The 24,509-nt window shown below is 41.0% G+C and overlaps 1 protein-coding gene across 4 annotated transcripts in view; it reads right to left on the reverse strand.

Moving 5' to 3' along the window:
- The window catches only part of GRIA1 (glutamate ionotropic receptor AMPA type subunit 1), a 445,232-nt gene that overhangs the window by 14,467 nt on the left and 406,256 nt on the right, over positions 1-24,509 (reverse strand). For 2 of the 4 annotated variants that reach the window (XM_040345114.1, XM_040345112.1), the window contains exon 14: positions 7,110-7,224. In XM_040345114.1, coding sequence (XP_040201048.1) covers positions 7,110-7,224 — 115 coding nt within the window. Of the gene's footprint in view, positions 1-7,109; positions 7,225-8,422; positions 8,538-24,509 lie in introns of all 4 variants that reach the window. The other 2 variants (XM_040345115.1, XM_040345113.1) reach the window with 1 other exon arrangement.

A 24,509-nucleotide genomic window follows, 5' to 3' on the forward strand; every position in this document is an offset into this window, starting at 1 on the left:
AAAATTTGGCAAATTTAGTATTTTTTCTTCATTCTTTTGCATAAATGTGAAAGATGAAGTTACGCCGAGTAAATAGATACCCAACATGTCACCCTTCAAAATTGCACACGCTCGTGGAATGGCGCCAAACTTTGCTACTTAAAAATCCCCATAGACGACGTTGCAGGGTATTGCGGAGTATTGTGGGGTATTGCGGAGTATTGTGGGGTATTGCGGAGTATTGTGGGGTATTACGGAGTATTGTGGGGTATTGCTGGGTATTGCGGAGTATTGCAGGGTATTGCGGAGTATTGCGGGGTATTGCGGGGTATTGCGGAGTATTGCGGGGTATTGTGGGGTATTGCGGAGTATTGCGGGGTATTGCGGGGTATTGCAGAGTATTGTGGGGTATTGCGGGGCATTGCGGAGTATTGCGGGGCATTGCGGAGTATTGCGGGGCATTGCGGAGTATTGCGGGCATTGCAGAGTATTTTGGGGTATTGCAGAGTATTTTGGGGTATTGCAGTGTGGGGGCATTGCAGAGTGTGGGGGCATTGCAGAGTATTTTGGGGTATTGCACAGTGTGGGGGTATTGCACAGTGTGGGGGCATTGCAGAGTGTGGGGGCATTGCAGAGTATGGCTGGTACTGCAGAGTATGGCTGGTACTGCAGAGTATTGCACAGGGAGGGATCGATGGCTGGATCTGTGACTACATGTGTCACAGATCCAGCCCGCAGCAGCAGCAGCAGCTGCTGCTGCTTCCGCTCTCTCCCCTCTCCTCTCTCACACTGTACCGTTCGGTACAGAGAGGAGAGGGAGGAACCGGCGTCATCACATGACGCCGGTTTGTTTACTAGTGATCGCTCCGTCATTGGACGGAGCGATCACGTGGTAAATCGCCGCTATCAGCGGCGATTTACCGTGATCCGTGATCAGCCGTGTCCGGAGGACCCGGCGGTCACGGAGACTCCCGTGTGCGCGCCCCACAGGGTGTGCGGGAGCGCGACTCTGGGAGGACGTACATTGACGCCCTCCCAGAGTTAAGCAACCGCCTTGTAGACGTATTTCGTCTATAGGGCGGTTGCTAACTGGTTAAATGAAGTGGGCAACGTTTCCGCCAGTAAAAATAACAGTAATTGTATAGTATAAATGTATTCAAGTAAAATTTTTTACATGCGTAGAGTAAAAATGTTACATACATAACACCAACAATTGCCAATTGAAACAATACATAGACAGTAAATATTAATACACAAGTATAGTAGTGGATAGAGTACACAGGCATCATACTACCCGACTAGCCTAGTTTCGCAAGATCCAGCTCGCTCTTCAGGGGTGTGTAACACTGTACCTAGGATGAAAAAGTATATGTTTGGCAATCTGGCAAAGTATTCGTTGTAAAGGCACAGGGCAGGAGGGGTTGTAAGTCCCCATACTCACCACTGAGCTTGACCATGGCTACAAGTATGCGGCCCCAAGACAGAAGCAGCAGGTGCCTCACCCGGGAGCTGGGGGGGCGGAGTCAAAACGGGGACCCCTCCAGGGGCCAAACGGAGAGCAGGCATGGCATAGATATTGTGATGTATCCATAGAGACCTCATAGTCGAAATTAGGCTAATCGGGTAGTATGATGCCCGTGTAGTCTGTCCACTACTATACTTGTGTATTAATATTTACTGTCTATGTATTGTTTCAATTGGCAATTGTTGGTGTTATGTATGTAACATTTTTACTCTACGCATGTAAACAATTTTACTTGAATAAATTTATACTATACAATTACTGTTATTTTTACTGGCGGAAACGTTGCCCACTTCATTTAAAGTCCCGGGGCGAATCCTTTTGTTTTGACTTTATGTAACAGGGATGGAAGTGTGTCACTGGGGACACCAGACCTTTCCTCTTTCTTCGTAAGTATGAGAATACGGGTTTCTGTCTTTTCTCAGAAACTCCTGATCTGCATACTTGTTCTGGGCTGGTGACTCAAAAAGCATTTAAGCTACAGGCTCAGCATACAGGCCTGACAACAAGCATTTATCAGATCAAATGGCAGTCTCAAAATTCTCTTCAATCTTCACTAGGTAATATTTGGCAAGTCCTAATCAAGGATTTTGAAAAGAGCAGCTATAATGATGTTTGTGGGGTTACTGCTATCCTGGACTCTGTTCTTTCACATGGGCAGCAGTGCCTACTACACTCTGAAAGCAATCTGCAACAGATCGTTTTTTAGGAGGTGGTAGAACAGTGGCTGCCAGGCATTCAGGTAGTGATTCTGCTGCCTTCTGGATGTTGTTTTTTTTTGTACTAAAATACTGCACCACAACCACCAGCCATGTGTTTTACTCATGCTTGCAGTGTGCTCCAATTGTCCTCAATGGGTGAGTTTAACAGGTGAGACAGCCCATTAAACTCTACAAGATATAGGCATGCGCAGGGGATGTGCACACTGGTGCAGTGCTGATTCCCCCTTTTGTCTGGGCTTCCCCCCATATTGCCCCCCCCCCCCCTGCAGTGCCGCTGGCTTCCCTTCTTCCCATCTCATGTTAGGGATGTTTCAGAATGGAGAGTGGGGAAAGGGACTAGTAAATATGTAATTTACTGACCCCTTCCTTTTCTAAATGAACATAGTGAACACACTCACTCACTGTGTACATTTATAACCAAAGCATAGTAATCTGTATTTACGATGCTTCAGTTTGTGAAAGAAAAGGAAGCCGCTCAGCACAGAGCACTTGCCATTCATTCACTGTCCAGTGCAGCTAAGGTTGCAGAGAAAGGCATGTGTGTTTGAGCTTTGGGGTGTACACCCTAATGCAGGGATATGCAATTAGCGGACCTCCAGATGTTGCAAAACTACAAATCCCATCATGCCTCTGCCTCTGGGTGTCATGCTCGTGGCTGTCAGAGCCTTGCTATGCCTCATGGGATTTGTAGTTCTGCAACAGCTGGAGGTCCGCTAATTGCATATCCCCGCCCTAATGCAATAGGCTGCTCACACCTATGCTGCAAGACAAGTAAAAATTGTCATGTTCTTCTCCTTTAAAGCCAGTGCCATCTCAATTCAGGATCCCACAATCAATTCCAGCAACTATTAAAGATTGTTTGATCCACAGGACAAAACATGGGTATAATAAAGAATTGCATGCTTGAGCTAAGTGCAGATGAATTCCAGAAAGTAAATGCTACATTAATCATTTTCCCTTTCTCAAGATGGCCACAGCCAGAAATGCTAGGGGGTGTTTTTTTAAAGGGATTTCTCAACAAAATAAAGCATGGACACATTGATGGATGGGGGAGTTTGCTATGAATATTAAAAATTAATTAAAATAGTGTTTTTGGTTTGTGGTGCTTAGATGCAGTGAAGATCCGCTTTAATCTTCAATCCTCACGCGTAATGCCCAGAAAACTAATTTATAATAGTGCAATAAAGTCATAAAAAATAAATACACTTTTATAAGTAGTGAGAACCACTATCTGGTCAGTAGTTTTGTATATCTTTTGCATGAAGAGACATCTTTAATAGTTGCTCGAATTGACTTTGGAAACCCTAATTGAGACAGCACTGAGTTTAAAGGAGAAGACCTTGCCCGCCACCAGGGGGCGTTGTGTATTCATTGAGATGCTGTGGGACTGCTTTTTGGAACACTCGAGCGCTGATAAACTAAAAATCACTAAAAATTGATATTACCACAAAGCAAAGCATCACAGCCCTGGCATGTGCACAGCCACATCTGACTGTAATGTTAGAATTTAGGTGGGCAGCTGGGGCATGAGTAAAAGCCTTGTTTGCACCAACCACGACCACCTCTGTTAACTACCTCAATACAAGGCACTTTCACCCTCTTCCTTCCTAAGCCATTTTTTAGCTTTCAGCGCTGTCACACTTCGAATGACAATTGCGCAGTCATGCACCGCTGTACCCAAATATTTTTTTTATCATTTTTTCCCCCAGAAATAGAGCTTTCTTTTGGCAGTATTTGATCACCTCTGCAATTTTTATTTCTTGCGCTATAAACAAAAGAAGAGTGACAAGTTTGAAAAAAACACAATATTTTTAACTTTTTGCTATAATAAATATACATTTTTTTTTAAAAACACATTTTTTCCTCAGTTTAGGCCGATATGTATTCTTCTACATATTTTTGGTAAAAAAAAAATCGCAATAAGCTTATATTGATTGGTTTGCGCAAAAGTTATAGCGTCTACAAAATAGGGGATAGATTTATAGTATTTTTATTTTATTTTATTTTTTTACTAGTAATGGCGGAAATCTGTGATTTTTATCATGATTGTGATATTGTGGCAGACATATCGGACACTTTTGACACTATTTTGGGACCATTCACATTTATACAGTGATCCGTGCTATAAAAATGCATTGATTACTGTATAAATGTGACTGACAGGGAAGGGGTTAACACTAGGGGTTAAATATGTGTCCTCAAGAGTGACTCTAACTGTAGGGGGAGGGGACTCACAAGGGGAGAAGACTGATCGGTGTTCCTCTGTACAAGGAACACACCATCGGTCTTCTCTCACCTGAGAGGGTGTGGGTTCTGTGTGTTTACACACAGATCCACGGTCCTGCTCCGTTACTGGTCAATCGCAGGCGCCAGGCAGACATTGCGGTCACCGGGCACGCGCATTGGGTTCACAGTAACGTGACAGGAGCACTACCTAGTGACCTGGGAAGGCGAGGACGTCATATGACGCCCGCCCAAAACAAGAGTCACACTGTCCAGCCGTCATTTAACGGTGGGCAGGGGGCAAGCGGTTAAAGATCCCTGAGAGAGTTTTTTTGCTTGTTTCCTGTCTCAGTGACAATGGTTTTACTAAACAGGATGTAAGGAAATTCCTGAAACAGGACCATCCAGCAAATAAAAAGCTAATGTGGGTTCTAACCTTCCCCTACTCTATGTTAAAAAATATTTTTATTTTGGTCTGTTGTAGATTTATCTTCGATTCCCCCTGGAGGAACCACTGTCACCAGGACAGAAAGTAAGGATATATCTGGATTGTAGTAGAAACGTATTCCTGAAGTGGCCAGCAATATCATTATATATTGGCCACCAAACATTCACTTTTGGCGAATCAATCACTGTTATTTAGAACACATGTTCCTCGAACATTCACCTGCAGTGAATGTTTAGTGAATGCCAGATTTACTGCTTTATAAATAGGCCCAAAATCATTTATGCCATTTACGTAAAGCAATGTTCGGGAGTAACCCCCTTTGTCAAGCTCTACTACTAATTAAACATATTTTCTGGCATAGGAACCAATCAAAACAAGTGGATAGTTAAACCAATCACCAATACCTTGTTGGAAAAGTGGACCTGAATGAAAACCATTACTTGTTTATTATGATTGCACAAAGTTCCCCAGTAAGGTCAGAGACATATGCATTTTAATTAGATGGGAGCAGAGCTTGAGAACAGGGTTACCTGCCATAAAATAATTTAAATGGACTTTTTGTCATTTTAAGTATTCATAAAAGAGTTTTATAGCTCCATCAAACACTTAATCGCTATAAATTGGCCCTAGGGACTTTCTGAAAAGGCAGTGTTCTTTCTGAACACTGACAAACTCAGAAGCAACATGGTACACAATGTAATAGTATTAGTGGCTCTCCATTTTTGGGAAGAACGTTGACTAGAGAAAAGTCTGGGAAAGGCTGTTCTAGTGAATTGAATGCCTGTGTTTCATGAATACTGTCATTGCCTAGCAGGGGAAAATTTGCATATATTCTGCTGACAACACTGCTAGGGATTTCAGTGCGGCAAAGGCAGAGTTGTCAGATCACTACAGGAAGTTGTAAGAGCACACTGGATTTTTAGGGTATTTTTCTGTATGTACCATGTATGTCTGTATTGCAGAGATCTACTGAATATGTTTTTTTTTTATATTTCCCAGACATACATTTTAAGCAAACAATTTTTTTTCCAGCCAAATAAAATCTCACTTTACAATTTGTTAGTAAATCTAAAGGAGATTGTGCAATCAGGTTGTAACATTTGCAGTCAGCATTAGCCACTTTAAACTGGATTGTAGTAATATTCTTAAAGTAATATAATAATACTGTATAATACTTCTAAGTACTGAATTCGGTTCTATTCTCATCTAATACATTTATTTCTTCACATTTCCGAGATATTTTTTTTTTCAAAACGTACAAGAGTACATTTTTTATAAATATAGTGAGAAGTGGAACCAGGTTTTTGTGTGCATATGTTTTTATGTAAGTACGTATCTAGTACCAGCTTGTCTATCTATCTATCTATCTATCTATCTATCTATCTATCTATCTATCTATCTATCTATCTATCTATCTATCTATCTATCTATCTATCTATCTATCTATCTACCAAGCTATCTATCTGCCTATTATGTTCTATTCTATTTTCCCATCTGTTTTTTTTTTTTCTTTTTTTGAGTATGTTTGCAATTTTGATGTGGCAGTTGCTTACTTCTTGTATTGAAGGAAGAACTTATTAATAAATAAATCAATTTGGAATTTTAAGTAAAAAATGTTTTTCAAGCAGCATATTTGTTAATAGGTCATTACATTTTTTTTTCTTTGCTCCAACAGAACTGAAGTTATAATTTATTAAGCTATAGTGATTGTTTTTTTTTTTTTTTTTTGCCATACTCAACATTATCTTGAGCTGTAATGGCCAATAAGTGCTGAAATGGCTGAAAACAATGATCCTTATGGCAAAAAAGAACCAATACTAAAGAACTGCGACTTTACACTGACAGTGTAAGTTGATGTTCATTGTTGATATCTTTTTTTTTTTTTAACAAAAATATACTGAGATTTTTCTAATGGCTATTTTTTATACGTATATGTGCGTTTTTTTCACTTTTTTAAAAGCCCTATCTTTTAGCTTTATGTTGAGACATATTTTAGCTTAGTTTATTGGACACAAATATATTTTTTCTGGTTTTAATGGATTATTGGTTATTATTATTATTATTATTATTTTTTATACACATCAATTTATTGTGAACCTGCAAAAAACCTGCTGTAGCAAGATCATGTATGACAAGAAAACTGTGATAACCAATCAAAAGTCCCCTGCAGCATCATGTGTTTATTGCCGGGAACTCTGTTATGGGCATGACTAACCTTACTTCCGGAGTCTTTGCTTCCACATTCCCCTTTATCGTACCACCATTTGCTTTTCAGCTTGTCTAAGACGCCTTGCTCACTGAGTTTCAATACCGCTAGGTTTACAGCACCTCTTCAAACCATGGGAAATAACATAAATAACATCACCAATGTTATTTTATGTTATTCAGTAGCATAGCAACATTTCATTGAGGCATTCATTGACGTACATGTGAGAACCATGGCAAAGTGATACGATTCAATACTCAATCAAGCTCCCCCCTCCCATCCCTTCATCCTTTATTAACCTTCTCTTCCAGCCAAGCCAGACGAGTATTAACTATATCACTTTGAGTAACCAGCAACACCGATTCATTGCTTACGGACAAGTCATTCCCTTGCACCCGGTGTCTTATTATTATGTATGTTTGTTAAGAAGAATTAAAGCTACTATGTATATAATGCAATGTGGAGATATGGCTAGCTCCTTTACTGGCTAATGCCTATGTTAGCACTACATTAAAGTGCTTACATAAAAGTAAATAATAAAACATATAAAAAAATATTTTGCATATTTTCTTTTTTCATTTTGTGTTTTTAGTCAACATGTTTCAATATTTAAAATTATTTAAATATTTTTCATATTAGAATAAATTAAATTTGCAACTATATAGATGTTTAATTATGATCTCATGCATTCTGATTAACACATTGACATTTTTTAAGCGTTTTATAAAGAACAATAAATGTAGTTACAAAAATAAGCCTGATATTTCATAAAATACATTTTGTATAACTATAATTTTAAAAACATTAAAATTACAAGATTGCTTATTTTTTTAAGGAAACTTTTTTTGAAGCTTTTTATACAAAAATAAGCATAAATGTACCAATTGTTAAATATCCTCTTGCATTCTGCATAAGACATTAATATATATATTAGGTTTTCTATATATATTTCATTACATTTCCTTTAAAAAAAAAAAAAAAAAGGATATTTTTAGAAATGAATTTTGTATAACTATGATTTAGAAAAATGCCAATTAATAAGATGGCTTACTTTTTTTAGTAGCATATATACGTAGCGTATATCTTGTATAAATATTAATATAACTCTTGTACTGCTTATTTTTTCTGATTTATGTTTAATAGTAAAGTATAAGTGTATTGTTTTAGATGAGTTGTGTCATGCTCATCTCATGAGGTTTTTGGATTTGTCTCTAAATTTGGTCAAATGTCACCGGGGCCTTGGCATATACTGTGTTATAGGCAGCTGCTGGTTACTATCATGCTGTTTTGTTACCCACTAGTTTGTTCTTACTGGGGCTGACCTTGGAATCACCTCCCCCGCTGCCGCATTCTCCCTTGTCGTACCACCATTTGTTTTTCAATTTGTCCAAAAGCCCCTGCTCGTTCAGTTTTAATACTGCCAGGTTTACTGGATTTCTTTAAAAATGAATAGATAACACTCGATAAGTTACAGCTTGAGAAATCACTCATGAGGTCATGAGACAAAGGATAGGTGAACCAGCTGCAAGTTTCATCCTAGACCACGTGTCCCTATCCTTGTTTCAGCTCCATCACCATGGTGCAGGCAGACCCAAAAACTTCAGTGTTTCAAAGGAAAAACATTACGATGTGTAACAGTAGCCACTGAGCAAAATGGCTTATTTCTTCAGTCAAGCAAATCATACTCTTTTACGGCCTCAAATATATAAAATCAGGCATATATGGAATGTACATGCTACATGGCTTCATGGCCGTCATATATATCGTTCGTGTATTTTACTTAAGCACGCATGCAACATGCATAAGAATGAATGCAACAAAGCGATGCACTTTATGTGTTTAGTAAATGTCCTGATTTATATAGCTGAACTCGTAACCCTAATCACAACACATTTTATAACCACAGACAAGGTTGATTCCTGCCTGTGGCATCAAGGGGATGGCTAGAACTTTAAACTGTGCAATCCTTAAAGAAATAAAAGAGCCTGGAGCAATAAATATGCAATGGGATTAATTTACTAAAGGCAAATCCACTTTGCTCTACAAATGCACTGCAAGTCACTTTAGATCTGAGAGGAAGAGCTGAAATGAGGGGAAGCTCTGCTGATTTAATTATCCAATTATATACAAGAAAAAAATGCTGTTTTTTATTTTCCTTGCATGTCCCCCTCATATCTACAGTGACTGCACTTCCGACTTGCAGTGCACTTGTAATGCAAAGTGGATTTGCCTTTAGTAAATAACCCCCCCCCCCCCCTTGTGTCGTTCTCGCATGGCTACTAAAGTACAGTAATAAGGTAAGAAAATAATTGGTTCAAAGTATATATTTAATATTAACAAAAATTAAGGAAGGGAGAAAGCAGAGATAGAAAGAGTGAAAAATGTGTACTGGCATGAACTTGTCTAAAGTATATGTTCAATAGAAGGAGGAAGGCAAGAAAGGAAAACAGGAAGAAACTCAGGAAGCGGGAAAGAGAAGCCCGCGACAAATACAAAGTATTAAGCGCAGGGCTGGCATGACTAGGTAGCTAGGATGGCACTTATGGGGTTAAATGGCAGGCAAGGGGGTGGCCTAATTTAATGTTTTTCCCGGGTTAGGAGGAGCTTAGGGTTGGCTCCAGATCAGTTGCTACAAGCGTAAAGAGGAAGCTCCCGCCCTAATGCATTGGGATTATTATATGGTTCTTGTGTTTGGGTTTGGTTTAGCTGTTGGTGATCTTTGGAGGCAGTAGACATTTTGACCAATTTGGCATAAGTGGGGGACCCATCAAGGTATAGGATCCTCGGTTGATGCCAGTTAACCGTGGTTTAGGGGAAGGTTCAGAGTGCTATGGTCCTTGAGTCGGCACACTGCGACTGGGATCTTAGATGGTCACGCTGATACGAAGGAAATTTTGATCAATGCCTTCAAGTATCCTTAACCGGGGACAATGGTATTTTTGAAGGACTGTTGAGTGTAAATAAAGCATTTTGGTTAATATGTTTTGTTAATTTGTTAATAAAATTTTACTCCAAAATGGGTGTCGCCTTGTTATTACTAGGTTAAGGTAGAGTTTTGTTAAGATGGTTATTGGCAGTTTATCTGGCGTACCATAGTCAAGGGGCACTGATATATTGTGGTTCAAATTAAACAAAAAGGAGGAGGAAAGGAAGCAAAACAAAGGAAGGAGATAAACAGATGGGAATAAGGTAGGAAGGGAAATACAGCTACTATTAGAAATCTAGGTATACTATGAAAAAAGCATGCAAGCATGCTACAAATAGAGGCAGATTAAAATAAACCTCCACTCTATTTGGTATAACTGAATTTTGGGCAAAAGTTAAATGTATATGTACAATATGTTCAGGGGAAGGAAGTGAAAAAAAGAAGGAAGGGAAAAGCAAAGATAAAGTTAAAGATGGGAAGAAGGGAGGGAGGAAGAGTCACTTCCATAAGTTTGGCTAAAATGCATGTTCAATAGAAGGAAGTAAGTCTGTAAGATAGAAAGTAAGCAAAAAAAAGAATGGGATTCTATAAAAAAAAAAGCATTATGAGAATATAAAGACAGTTAAAAAGAAGTTTTCACTCTATTGCAAACAATTCAATTTTAGATAGAATCATTAATTTTGAGACATATACTTACATGAGTCCTGTGTACATTTTCTCTAACAGGACCAATTACAATTCCGAGAATGTACAATTACCATGTCAATGGGTTCACTAACAAATGCATATAAATACAATTGATATTTTGTGCATACATTGCTATCACAGCTGGAGCATGGCTAACAGTACACCTTAAAGCTGGCTTTACATTATACCATTTTCTTGTGCAAATTTCCTTTAGATTTACCAAAACCATCTAATATGAGGTCAAACCGAAACACTTTCAATATGTATGCAAATAGTCAGGCCCTTGCTCTAGATCAGGGGTCTCCAATCTATGGCCCTCCAGTTGTTCAGGAACTACAATTCCCATCATGCCTAGTCATGTCTGTGAATGTCAGAGTTTTACAATACCTCATGGGTAGTGTAGTTTTTCAACAGCTGGAGGGCCATAGTTTGGAGATCCCTGCTCTAGATAGTTGAAGGTAAATCTAAAGGAAATTGAATAATAAAATTGTATAATGTATGGCAAGCTCATGGTATCATCACCACCTTACTGCTGCTTAGATATTTTAGGAACCTCAGTGGTGAAATCTGTAACTGAAATTCTCAACTCTGCCAAACCCCCCCCCCCAAATCTCTTAGGCCCCGTACACACGTCCGAGGAACTCGACGGGTTCTGTGTGAAGCCGCAGAGGATCTCAGCGAGCCAACTTTCCTCATAGAACAACGAGGAAATAGAGAACATGTTCTTTATTTGGCTCGACGAGGAACTCGTCGGCTTCCTCGGCTGAAAGTGTACACATGATGGGTTTCTCTGCAGAATTCAGCTCCGACCGAGTTTCTGGCTGAATTCTGCCGAGAAACTCGGTCGTGTGTACGGGGCCTAATGAATAGATACCCATGATGACTTTCTGGTATATTGAGTAAGACCTCCTTAATTGGTCTGGAAACTCAAGAGCCAAGATCTCATTACTAGAGTCTATGTATAGCACTATTAGGTAGTTCACCCCACGCGTATCTGTAAAAACTTTTTCAGTTTTCTGTTGATGGCTGACAAAATAGTTATATTGTATGATTCTAAAGCCCATTTTTTTTTCATATGCTTTCACATTTTTTTTCAACAAGTACCTGTAAAGCAAACCTGTTAAAGGAAACAAATCATAATGACATTGGATAGAAAATTTCATCTACAGTAGTATGCGTTTAATACAATATTAACCTTGGTGTTGGAGCTGAAACCTTACTGCAATTAGCAGTAATAAAAGGGAAAAAACGTGAAGGTTTTAATTGTGGTTTAACCACATAATCTACTGTAGAAAGCAGGATGGATCTTGCAGTAGGAAGAAATAGGTACGTGAAAGCTATATGCTAAATAGCGGTAACTGTCAACAGCAATAATAACTGTTATAACCCTGTAAGACCTTCATTTTGTCTCTGATCCTTGGCAGCGGGGGGCTGGGGTGAGGTGTGACATTCTTGGATGAGTAGATAGGGAGAAAATGAGAGATTAAAACTGGATCACCAATCCTTTTGAGTGATTCTCTAATGACAAACAACACATACATAGAACAAAACCTGCAATGAGCAGGAGGTTGTCACAGGTAAGGTATGAGGCATAGTTGACAAGACCCATCACCCATGCAGTGGAAAGGAGAATGAATGAATGAATGGCATGATGCACAAACAATCCTGCTTAAATGTTTCTAGTCATTTTGAACTCTATTTAATAAATTTCAGTTTTAAAGACCTTCTCTGGGATTTTTTTTTTTTTAATGGAGCCTCGGAATTTGTAAGAGAGTAAAAGCTCTGGCTGCAATACTCACCTCTTCTTTTGCACTGACTTTTTGCCATCAAAGGTCCTCAGTCTTTTGGGTTAAATCAGTGGTCATCAACCCTGTCCTCAGGGCCCACTAACAGGCCAGATTTTATGTATTACCTTGGGGAGATGCAGACTAGAATACTGCAATCACTGAGCAGCAAATTATATCACCTGTCATGTATTTCAGTTATGTTGCAAACCTGGCCTGTTAGTGGGCCCTGAGGACAGGGTTGATGACCACTGGGTTAAATAACATCCAGAATCATTCGTTAGTGCAAGGCATCAAACTTCCACCACCACAAAATGCGTCACCACAATGGAGGAGAGCAGAATAGATGTTAAGCCCTGTACAGACGATCAGAGTTTCCGGTGGAAAAAGTCCGACTGACTTTTTCCATCGCAAATTCCGACCGTGTGTATGCCCCATCTGACTTTTTTCATAGTGTTTTTCTGACTTTTTCCATCGCAAATTCCGACCGTGTGTATGCCCCATCGGACTTTTTTCAAAGTGTTTTTTCAGATTTTTTTCGGAAATTCCGACCGTGTGTATGCCCCATCGGACTTTTTTCAAAGTGTTTTTTCAGATTTTTTTCGGAAATTCCGACAGTGTGTATGCCCCATCAGAATTCCATTAGAGTTTAGATAGACAACATGTTCTCTTTTACTCCGATGGAATTCCGATGTGAGTTTGGCCGGGCAAAAGCAAGATCGTGTGTACGGGGCATTAATTTTGTTACATTCACATCCATTCAGTTTTGTGCTACAGGAGATTTCCATACTCATCAGAGTACATCAGAATACATCCAATCCATTACATTTTGGTCTGAATAAATGGAAGAGGTTGCAGACCTTCTTCATTTTTTTCAAGATCTGGACAGACTTGGAGGTTAGCAGATGTAACCAGGCACATCGGTTTACATTCACCCCCCTCTAGACCTATATAGAGTTTTGGATCAGGTCTGCCTGAAAAACTGACGGGGGAACTGATTGGACCGCCTGTGTGGAAGGGGCCTAAGGAAAAACGTTGGTTGGTGTTTAACCACTTAAGCTCCGGACCAATACGCTGTCTAAAGACCAGAGGTGTTTTTACAATTTGGCAATGCGCTGCTTTAACTGGTAATTGCGCGGTCATGCAATGTTGTACCGAAACGAAACTTGCGTCCTTTTCTTCCCACAAATAGAGCTTTATTTTGATGGTATTTGATCGCCTCTGCGATTTTTATTTTTTGCGATATAAACGCAAAAAGACCGTAAATTTTGAAAAAAAATGATTTTTCTTATAACAAAAAGTAAAAAAAATCGAATAAACTAAATTTTAGTCAAACATTTAGGCCAAAATGTATTCAGCCACATGTCTTTAGTAAAAAAAATCGCAATAAGCGTATATTTATTGGTTTTCGCAAAAGTTATAGCGTCTACAAACTAGGGTACATTTTCTGGAATTTACACAGCTTTTATTTTATGACTGCCTATCTCATTTCTTGAGGTGCTAAAATGGCAAGGCAGTACAAAACCCCCCCAAATGACCCCATTTTGGAAAGTAGACACCCCAAGGAAACTGCTGAGAGGCATGTTGAGTCCATTGAATATTTAATTTTTTTGTCCCAAGTGATTGAATAATGACGAAAAAAAAAAAAAAAAAAAATGTTTACAAAAAGTTGTCACTAAATGATATATTTCTCACACATGCCATGGTTATATGTGGAATTGCACCCCAAAATACATTCTGCTGCTTCTCCTGAGTACGGGGATACCACATGTGTGGGACTTTTTGGGAGCCTAGCCGCATACGGGGCCCCAAAACCCAAGCACCGCCTTCAGCATTTCTAAGGGCACACATTTTTGATTTCACTCCTCACTACCTATCAAGGTTTCGAAGGCCATAAAATGCCAAAATAGCAAAAAAAAAAACCAAATGACCCCATTTTGGAAAGTAGACACCCTAAGCTATTTGCTGAGAGGCATGTCGAGTCCATGGAATATTTTATATTTTGACACAAGTTGCGGGAATATGACAAACTGATTTTTTTTTGCACAAAGTTGTCACTAAATGATATATTGCTCACACATGCCATAGTTATATGTGGAATTGCACCCCAAAAGACATTCTGCTGCTTCTCCCGAGTACGGGGATACCACATATGTGGGACTTTTTGTGAGCCTAGCCACGTACGGGGCCCCGAAAACAAAGCACCGCCTTCAAGATTTCTAAGGGCATACATTTTTGATTTCACTCCTCACTACCTATCACTACCTATCACAGTTTTGAAGGCCATAAAATGCCAAGATGTCACACAACCCCCCCAAATGACCCCATTTTGGAAAGAAGACACCCCAAGCTATTTGCTGAGAGGCATGTTGAGTCCATGGAATATTTAATTTTATGGCCCCAAGTGATTGAATAATGACCAAAAAAAAAAAAAAAAAAATTTTTTACAAAACGTTGTCACTAAATGATATATTTCTCACATATGCCATGGGCATATGTGGAATTGCACCCCAAAATACATTCTGCTGCTTCTCCTGAGTACGGGGATACCACATGTGTGGGACTTTTTGGGAGCCTAGCCGCGTACGGGACCCCGAAAACCAATCACCGCCTTCAGGATTTCTAAGGGCATAAATTTTTGATTTCACTCCTCACTACCTATCACAGTTTCGAAGGCAATAAAATGCCAAAACAGCACAAAACCCCCCCAAATGACCCCATTTTGGAAAGTAGACACCCCAAGCTATTTGCTGAGAGGCATGTTGAGTCCATGGAATATTTAATTTTTTTGCCCCAAGTCACTGAATAATGACCAAAAAAAAAAAAATACAAAACGTTGTCACTAAATGATATATTTCTCACACATGCCACGGTTATATGTGGAATTGCACCCCAAAATACATTCTGCTGCTTCTCCTGAGTACGGGGATACCACATGTGTGGGACTTTTTGGGAGCCTAGCCGCGTACGGGACCCCGAAAACCAATCACCGCCTTCAGGATTTCTAAGGGCATAAATTTTTGATTTCACTCCTCACTACCTATCACAGTTTCGAAGGCAATAAAATGCCAAAACAGCACAAAACCCCCCCAAATGACCCCATTTTGGAAAGTAGACACCCCAAGCTATTTGCTGAGAGGCATGTTGAGTCCATGGAATATTTAATTTTTTTGCCCCAAGTCACTGAATAATGACCAAAAAAAAAAAAATACAAAACGTTGTCACTAAATGATATATTTCTCACACATGCCACGGTTATATGTGGAATTGCACCCCAAAATACATTCTGCTGCTTCTCCTGAGTACGGGGATACCACATGTGTGGGACTTTTTGGGAGCCTAGCCGCGTACGGGGCCCCGAAAACCAAGCACTGCCTTCAAGATTTGTGTGAGTGAAATCAAAAATTTATGTCCTTAGAAATCTTGAAGGCGGTGCTTGGTTTTCGGGGTCTCATACGCGGCTAGGCTCCCAAAAAGTCCCACACATGTGGTATCCCCGTACTCAGGAGAAGTAGCAGAATGTATTTTGGGGTGCAATTCCACATATAACCATGGCATGTGTGAGAAATATATCATTTAGTGACAATGTTTTGTACATTTTTTTATTTTAATTTTTTTTGGTCATGATTCAATCACTTGGGGCAAAAAAATTAAATATTCCATGGACTCAACATGCCTCTCAGCAAATAGCTTGGGGTGTCTACTTTCCAAAATGGGGTCATTTGGGGTTTTTTTGTGCTATTTTGGCATTTTATGGCCTTCGAAACTGTGATAGGTAGTGAGGAGTGAAATCAAAAATTTGCGCCCTTAGAAATGCTGAAGGCGGTGCTTGGTTTTCGGGGTCCCGTACGCGGCTAGGCTCCCAAAAAGTCCCAAACATGTGGTATCCCCGTACTCAGGAGAAGCAGCAGAATGTATTTTAGGGTGCAACTCCACATATAACCATGGCATGTGTGAGCAATATATCATTTAGTGACACATTTTTCTTTTTTTTTTTTTTTTCTCATTATTCAATCACTTTGGACAAAAAAAAAAAAAATCAATGGACTCAACATGCCTCTCAGCAGTTTCCTTGGGGTGTCTTCTTTCCAAAATGGGGTCATTTGGGGTTTTTTTGTGCTATTTTGGCATTTTATGGCCTTCGAAACTGTGATAGGTAGTGAGGAGTGAAATCAAAAATTTACACCCTTAGAAAGCCTGAAGGCGGTGATTGGTTTTTGGGGTCCCGTACGCGGCTAGGCTCCCAAAAAGTCTCACACATGTGGTATCCCCGTACTCAGGAGAAGCAGCAGAATGCATTTTGGGGTGTAATTCCACATATGCCCATGGCATGTTTGAGCAATATATCATTTAGTGACAACTTTGCGCAAAAAAAAATATATATATATATATATATTTATATTTCCCGCAACTTGGGTCAAAATCTAAAATATTCCATGGACTTAAGATGCCTCTCAGCAAATAGCTTGGGGTGTCTACTTTCCAAAATGGGGTCATTTGGGGGGGTTTTCAATTGTCCTGGCATTTTATGCACAACAATTAGAAGCTTATGTCACACATCACCCACTCTTCTAACCACTTGAAGAAAAAGCCCTTTCTGACACTGTTTGTTTACATAAAAACATATTATTTTTTTGCAAGAAAGTAAAGTTGAACCCCCAAACATTATATATTTTTTTAAAGCAAAGGCCCTACAGATTAAAATGGTAGGTGTTGCAAAAAAAATTTCCACACAGTATTTGCGCAGCGTTTTTTCAAACGCATTTTTTGGGGAAAAAATACACTTTTTTTTATTTTAAAGCACTAAAACACACTATATTGCCCAAATTATTGATGAAATAAAAATTATGATCTTAGGCCGAGTACATGGATACCAAACACGACATACTTTAAAATTGCGCACAAACGCGCAGTGGCGACAAACTACATACATTTTTAAAAGCCTTTAAAAGCCTTTACAGGTTACCACATTAGATTTACAGAGTAGGTCTACTGCTAAAATGACTGCCCTCGATCTGCCCTTCGCGGTGATACCTCACATGCATGGTGCAATTGCTGTTTACATATGACTCCAGACCGACGCTTGCGTTCGTCTTTGCGCAAGAGCAGGGGGGGACAGGGATGCTTTTTTTTATTTTTTTATTTTTTTATATATTTATTTCGCTTTTTTTATTTTATTTGTTAACTGTTCCTTCCATTTATTTATTTTTTTACCATTTTTATTGTTATCTCAGGGAATGTAAATATCCCTTATGATAGCAATAGTTAGTGACAGGTACTCTTTTTTTTTTTTAAATGGGGTCTATTAGACCCTAGATCTTTCCTCTGCCCTCAAAGCATCTGACCACACCAAGATCGGTGTGATAAAATGCTTTCCCATATTCTCAATGGCGCCGTTTATATCTGGGGGGGGGGACATTCCCTCCCACTGAATGTAAAAGCAGTCTAGAGGCTAATTAGCCGCTAGGACTGCTTTTACATGAAAGCCGACCGCTGGCTGAAAAGAATGATACCAAGATGATGCCTAAACCCGCAGGCATCATTCTGGTATAACCATTCAAAGTCCTGCAACATACCAGTACGTTGATGGTTCTTGTTGGACATGTATTGTAATCTTTTTTTTTTTCATGCAGTCTGTTGGCTGAACAAAAAAAAGATTGATCGGTGGGTATGCCCACCATTAGAATACCTCCCTTCATCCACCCACTTCTAATGATGGGCATACATGCACCATTTATATATGCCGAAGCATGGGGGCATCCTCCCGCAAAAAAGTTATGCCGCGTACGGTCGGACTTTTCTATGCCGCGTACACACGGTCGGACTTTTCTATGCCGTGTACACATGGTCAGACTTTTCCACAGGAAAGCCTCCGTAGGAATGTCAACCGTATGTACGCGGCATTAGGAGCAAAATCGCTCCTCCGCCCCTAATGCCCCCATGCTCCGGCATATATGCTCTTTTTTGAACTGTAGTGGTGAAATCACCTCCTACAGCATTGGAGTCGCGGCTTTATATATCGTGGGAGCAAACGCTGTTGCTGTCACGCTAAATAAATCCGCACTGCAACTGAATGGCGTACCTGCTAAGCAAATGATGGTTAACATTAAAACAAAGTAACATTCCAGTATAACAGTAAGATCATACCATACCTGCAAAGCAAATACCTATAAAAAAACATAGTAAAAAATAAAACATTTTTTAACGCAACCTGTGCCTAAAATATATATATATGCCAAAGCATGGGGGCATCCTCCCGCAAAAAAGTTATGCCGCGTACGGTCGGACTTTTCTATGCCGCGTACACACGGTCGGACTTTTCTATGCCGTGTACACATGGTCAGACTTTTCCACGGGAAAGCCTCCGTAGGAATGTCAACCGTATGTACGCGGCATTAGGAGCAAAATCGCTCCTCCGCCCCTGCTGCCCGCATGCTTCGGCATATATGCTCTTTTTTTTAACTGTGGTGGTGAAATCACCTCCTACAGCACTGGAGTCGCGGCTTTATATATCGTGGGAGCAAACGCTGTTGCTGTCAAGATAAATAAGTCCGCGCAACAGCTGAATGGCGTACCTGAAAACAGTAAAATAAATTACATACCTGAAAAGCAAGCATGAAAAAACATAACAACAATAAAACTTTGCAGAATAGAATACAGTAAAAAAGAGCAGAACAATAGAGAGAGAATAGAGAGGGAGAGAACAATAAAACGACAACTATTTTTGGTTTTTTTATTTTATATTTTTTTGTGTGTTTTTATTTTTTACTTTTTTTTTTTTTTTTTTAACACTTTTTTTTGTAACTGTGAACTGTAACTTCAACTTTTCGGTTCCAGGTTTGGGTCTCTCAAAATGCGATGGCATCTTGGGAGACCCTGTGTGAGTGTGCCTAGCCTGTGAAATGTTTCACCCTACACTAATAATTAACGTGTGTGTGGAAGCGTTCAAAACATTCACCAATACAAAGACCAGGATTGCCAGGACATTTGGGACAAAAATAACGGGTGTCACGCCTAAATCCGCGCTTGGTACAGACACGACATTTTCTTTGGGGGGCTCGTTGGGTAGGGGTACTCGGGAGGACATAAGAAAAATGCCTCTCATGCAGTCGGCTTACTGCATTTGGTAGGAGATGGTGAGGTACAATACCGCCTGGATACAGGAGTTCTGTGATGATATCCCTCTGGAATTGAAGGAAGGATTCATTCCGTCCTGAAGCTCTGTATAAGACATGAGCATTCAGTAGAGCCAATTGAAATAAATGTAGAGACACTTTTTTGTACCAGCGTCTCGTCTTACGGGCAATATGATACGGCGCCATCAACTGGTCGTTGAGGTCCACCCCTCCCATATTAAGGTTATATTCGTGGACACAGAGGGGTTTCTCCACAACACCAGTCGCCGTACGAATTTGGACTGTCGTGTCTGCGTGAAGGGTGGTAAGAACGAAAACATTCCTATTGTCCCGCCACTTCACAGCGAGCAAATTTTTACATCTGCAGCAGGCTCTCGCCCCCGGCCTAACACGGGCATCTACAAGCCGCTGGGGGAAGCCCCGGCGATTAGGTCGCACGGTGCCACATGCTCCAATCTGTTGATCAAATAAGTGGCTAAAAAGTGGCACGCTGCTGTAAAAATTGTCCACATACAAATGGTACCCCTTTCCGAATAAGGGTGACACCAAGTCCCAAACAATCTTGCCAGCGCTCCCCATGTAATCTGGGCATCCTTCCGGCTCTACCTGACTATCTTTTCCCTCGTAAACCCTAAAGCTCCATGTGTAGCCTGTGGCCCTGTCACAGAGCTTATAGAGCTTGACCCCGTATCTGGCACGCTTGCTGGGAAGGTACTGTTTGAAAGACAAGCGGCCAGCAAATTTAATCAGGGACTCATCAACGCATACAACCTGCTGGGGATTAAACAAGGCTGCAAAACGTTCGTTGAAATGGTTTACGAGGGGCCGAATTTTGTAGAGCCGGTCAAATTCAGGGTCTCCACGTGGACGACAAAGTGCATTGTCACTGAAATGCAGGAACCGCAGGATCGCCTCGTATCGTCTCCTGGCCATGTGAGCAGAGAAAATGTACATATGGTCAATGGGATGTGTGGACCAATACATCCGCAATGACGGAAATTTGTGTATGCCCATGTTGAGGGTAAGGCCCAGAAAGGTCTTAAATTCGGAAACCTCGAGAGGTTTCCATTCTTTGGCAAGGCGAGACTGGGGGTTAGCGGCGATGTAAGTACCAGCATATAAATTGGTCTGGTCCACAATAGATCTATAGAGATCTTCCGTGAAATACAGCGAATAAAAATCAAGTGACATAAAGTTCGCTGTATCCACCTGAATACCGGGTTGGCCAGTGAATGGGGGAAGTACAGGTGCTGTAGAAGTGGTGGGGACCCAATCAGGATAGGCAAATTCTACAGGAAGGGCACTATGGGCACGACGGGCCTGTCTCTGTCTTTTTCTTGGTGGCAGCGGGACACTACTTGTGCTTGCCACATCGCCAGCTTCAACTGCACTTATGGGACTCGCCACGTCACCAAGTGTTACTGCAGTGCTGGATAAACGACCAGGGTGTACTAGGCCGCTGGTGCTTGCCAATTCACCAGAAGGAATAGCGGCGCTAGTACTGGATCTCTGCTCCATACAAGGGTCCTGCGGTTCTTGCTGCTCAACAACATCAGAATGGGATCGGGTACGCCTGGCCTTAGCAGGGACCTCAACTTCGTCGTGCGAGCTATCTGACATGGAGCCGCTGTCGTAAATGGGTTCATATTCTGAGCCAGAATCTGTCAGATGCGTGACCTCCTCCTCTTCACTATCTGACATGCACATGAACTCAAAGGCCTGCTTATCATTGTACCTTCGGTTTGCCATTTTGGACTCTAAATTTAGTGGTACAATGGTAAGGATTCACAGGTAAAAAAAGCACCTGACTATAGAAAAGCAAATGTAGAAAACGCTTCAAAAAAAACTGTAAGCGATCGCAGGGATCAGGCCTGTCTCTGCGAACGCTGCAGTTATGTGTCTTGTGTTTTGTAAGTGACAGTGATCGATCGATACTGCACTTGGGTGGGTTGGGCTGGGCAGAGGGGGAAAACGCAGGTGCTAGCGGGTATCTGGGCTGATTCCGCTAACAATGCGTTTTTGGGTACCCTAAACTGCTGGGTACGCTAGTATAGATCTGATCAGATCAGGTATCGATCCGTTCAGATCCTATACCACTAAGGGGGGTGTATGCTTAGCGAGTGGGTGTAAGCGGTACTGGCTCTAACCTAACGCTGCCTGGGGTGACGCAGACCCTGACTGGCGCTAAAATTAAATTTATATCACCCGCCGGGTGATCAGGGGGTTAAACCTATTGGGTTATATACGGCGGGTGCTCTGATGCTATAAACAGCAAACTAACCAACCAGCGTCAACCGTAACACTTATACGGTGATCACTGGTGAAAGGGTTAACTAGGGGGCAATCAGGGGGTTAAAACCTTTATTCGGTAATATATGGGGGTACCTAACGCTTTCTAAAAACCTGGTGGCGAACCTAAAATAACTAAATAACTAACTGGCTAACCACGTCACCAGTGACACTTATACAGTGATCAGTGGTGAAAGGGTTAACTCTAGGGGCAATCAGGGGTTAAAACCTTTATTTATGGGGGTACCTAACGCTATATAAACCTGGCGGCGAACCTCAAAAAAAACTAACTGCCTAGCGGCAACAGTGACACTAATACAGCGATCAGAAACCGATCGCTTAGTGACACTGGCAATAGGGGTGAAAGGGTTAACTCTAGGGGCAATCAGGGGTTAAAACCTTTATTTATGGGGGTACCTAACGCTATATAAACCTGGCGGCGAACCTCAAAAAAAACTAACTGCCTAGCGGCAACAGTGACACTAATACAGCGATCAGAAACCGATCGCTTAGTGACACTGGCAATAGGGGTGAAAGGGTTAACTCTAGGGGCAATCAGGGGTTAAAACCTTTATTTATGGGGGTACCTAACGCTATATAAACCTGGCGGCGAACCTCAAAAAAAACTAACTGCCTAGCGGCAACAGTGACACTAATGCAGCGATCAGAAACCGATCGCTTAGTGACACTGGCAATAGGGGTGAAAGGGTTAACTTTAGGGGCAATCAGGGGTTAAACCTTTATTGGGGGGGGGGTAGGGGGCTACCCTGGACCTAAAGGGGCCTAAACCTAACTGCCCTGACACTTTTTTCTGTCACACTGACACTAAAAGCAGTGATCAGAAAATAAATGATCACTGCAATCAGTGACACTGTGACAGGGGGTGATCTGGGGGTGCTGGGGGGGTGATCGGGGGGGGTTATGTGCCTATGTGTGCTGTGTCAGTGTGCTGTTGGTGCAACTCACAGTACTGACGTCTTCTCTCCTCTGGAATCAAACGAAAAGACCGCCAGAGGGGAGAAAACGTCACTTCCTCCCTGCCTGTGTTTACAGTTACACAGGCAGGGAGGGCTCTGCTGCATTCTCATTCGCTGAGGGAGATCGAGAGGGGACGGCTGGAAACCAATAGCCGCCCCCTCCTCCCGGACCTCCCGTACACCGTTCCCGGCCGCCGCATGTACCGGAGGGGGTCCCGATCGGACCCCCGAACCGAGGTAAGGCGGGGACGTACCTATACGCCCATGTGCCTGTACGTGCCATATTGTGGACGTATATGTACATGCGGTGGTCGGGAACTGGTTAAAGCAGTTTTAAGCAGTCAAAGTGTTGTAATCTGCCTTCTGATTGGTTGCTCTGACCTGTTGCTCTCCATAGTGTTAGTTAGTAAAGCCCTTTGTCAAATAGCTTTCAATGCAATCAGAACAAATATGCTATAATTATATTAAATAAGCTTTATAAATGCATTGATAAGCAGACTGTTGTTTGGACTTCCAATCCTCTTTTCTGTGGCTATCTAGTCTTCTAATATAACTTATGGTAATGGTCTGTTTACAATTGCTGTGTGCAATATATAGTATTCTAATGGGGCTGATTTAACCCAGCAGCAATCCCTTGTGATTGACATAATACTTTAAACACTTGCTTATGCTAATCTACTTTTACTGCATTTAGCCTTCTCAGTGTCCTGGAAATATAAATAAATAACTGTACAGCATGCACATTTTCATACATATTAAAAGTCCTTGACATATGGTATGGTTATAGAAGATTATTTGCATATGTTAATGACAAATAATGCCTTTTAGGTCCTTTTAAAGGGTAAAGAAAATAATGAGTGGCTGTCGCTTGCAGTAATTTAATGTGTTTTCTTTACAATAAGAATACTGCCTTTTATTTCAAAATTGCTTTTTATTATTTAACTGCTTCAAGGGAAACACTGAGCCTGTAAACTAAGATTGGGGTCATTGCAATAATGAGAAACGAGAGATTTGCCCCAATTGTTGTAGACACTGGCAATGAAGAGGAGATTTTGACTGTGCTTGCTGTACGTCCCATTTATTTATGGAGTTGCCCCCATCCAACCCCAGTTGTGTAGCTAAAACAGCCTCCCTTCTTCAGGGTTGAACTATCAATGCATTATTTACTGGTGATCACACAATGCTTCACATGTGTGTGATTAATTTCTACTACATGCTGCTACATGGTACACTTATAAGCAACTTGTTTAGCATTCCATCTATGCCTTTACCCTACATTCACACCTATGCACTTTTTGGTGCGTTTTACATTTTGCAGAAACGCACTACAGTCCATTTAACATGGGTTTGCGGTGCTGTGCTTTTTGAAAAGGGTCGAGGACTTTTTTCCCGCAGTGGATTGCATTTGAGGTCTTCAATGGAGTTGCATTTTTATGTGTTTTTTTTATGTATTTTGTGTTTTTTTCTCCCTTAAAAACACTGTATATAGCTGGTTGCTAAGGAGCAGGCCGGAAAGCCGTCTGCTGTGTCCTTAACAACCGATGAGTCATCAGCTGTCAGTGGGGTTCCCCCGCTGACAGCTGAATGCAAAAAAAAATTGCCGGCAATAA

Source organism: Rana temporaria, chromosome 3, assembly GCF_905171775.1.
Source record: "Rana temporaria chromosome 3, aRanTem1.1, whole genome shotgun sequence".
NCBI classification, from domain to species: domain Eukaryota; kingdom Metazoa; phylum Chordata; class Amphibia; order Anura; family Ranidae; genus Rana; species Rana temporaria.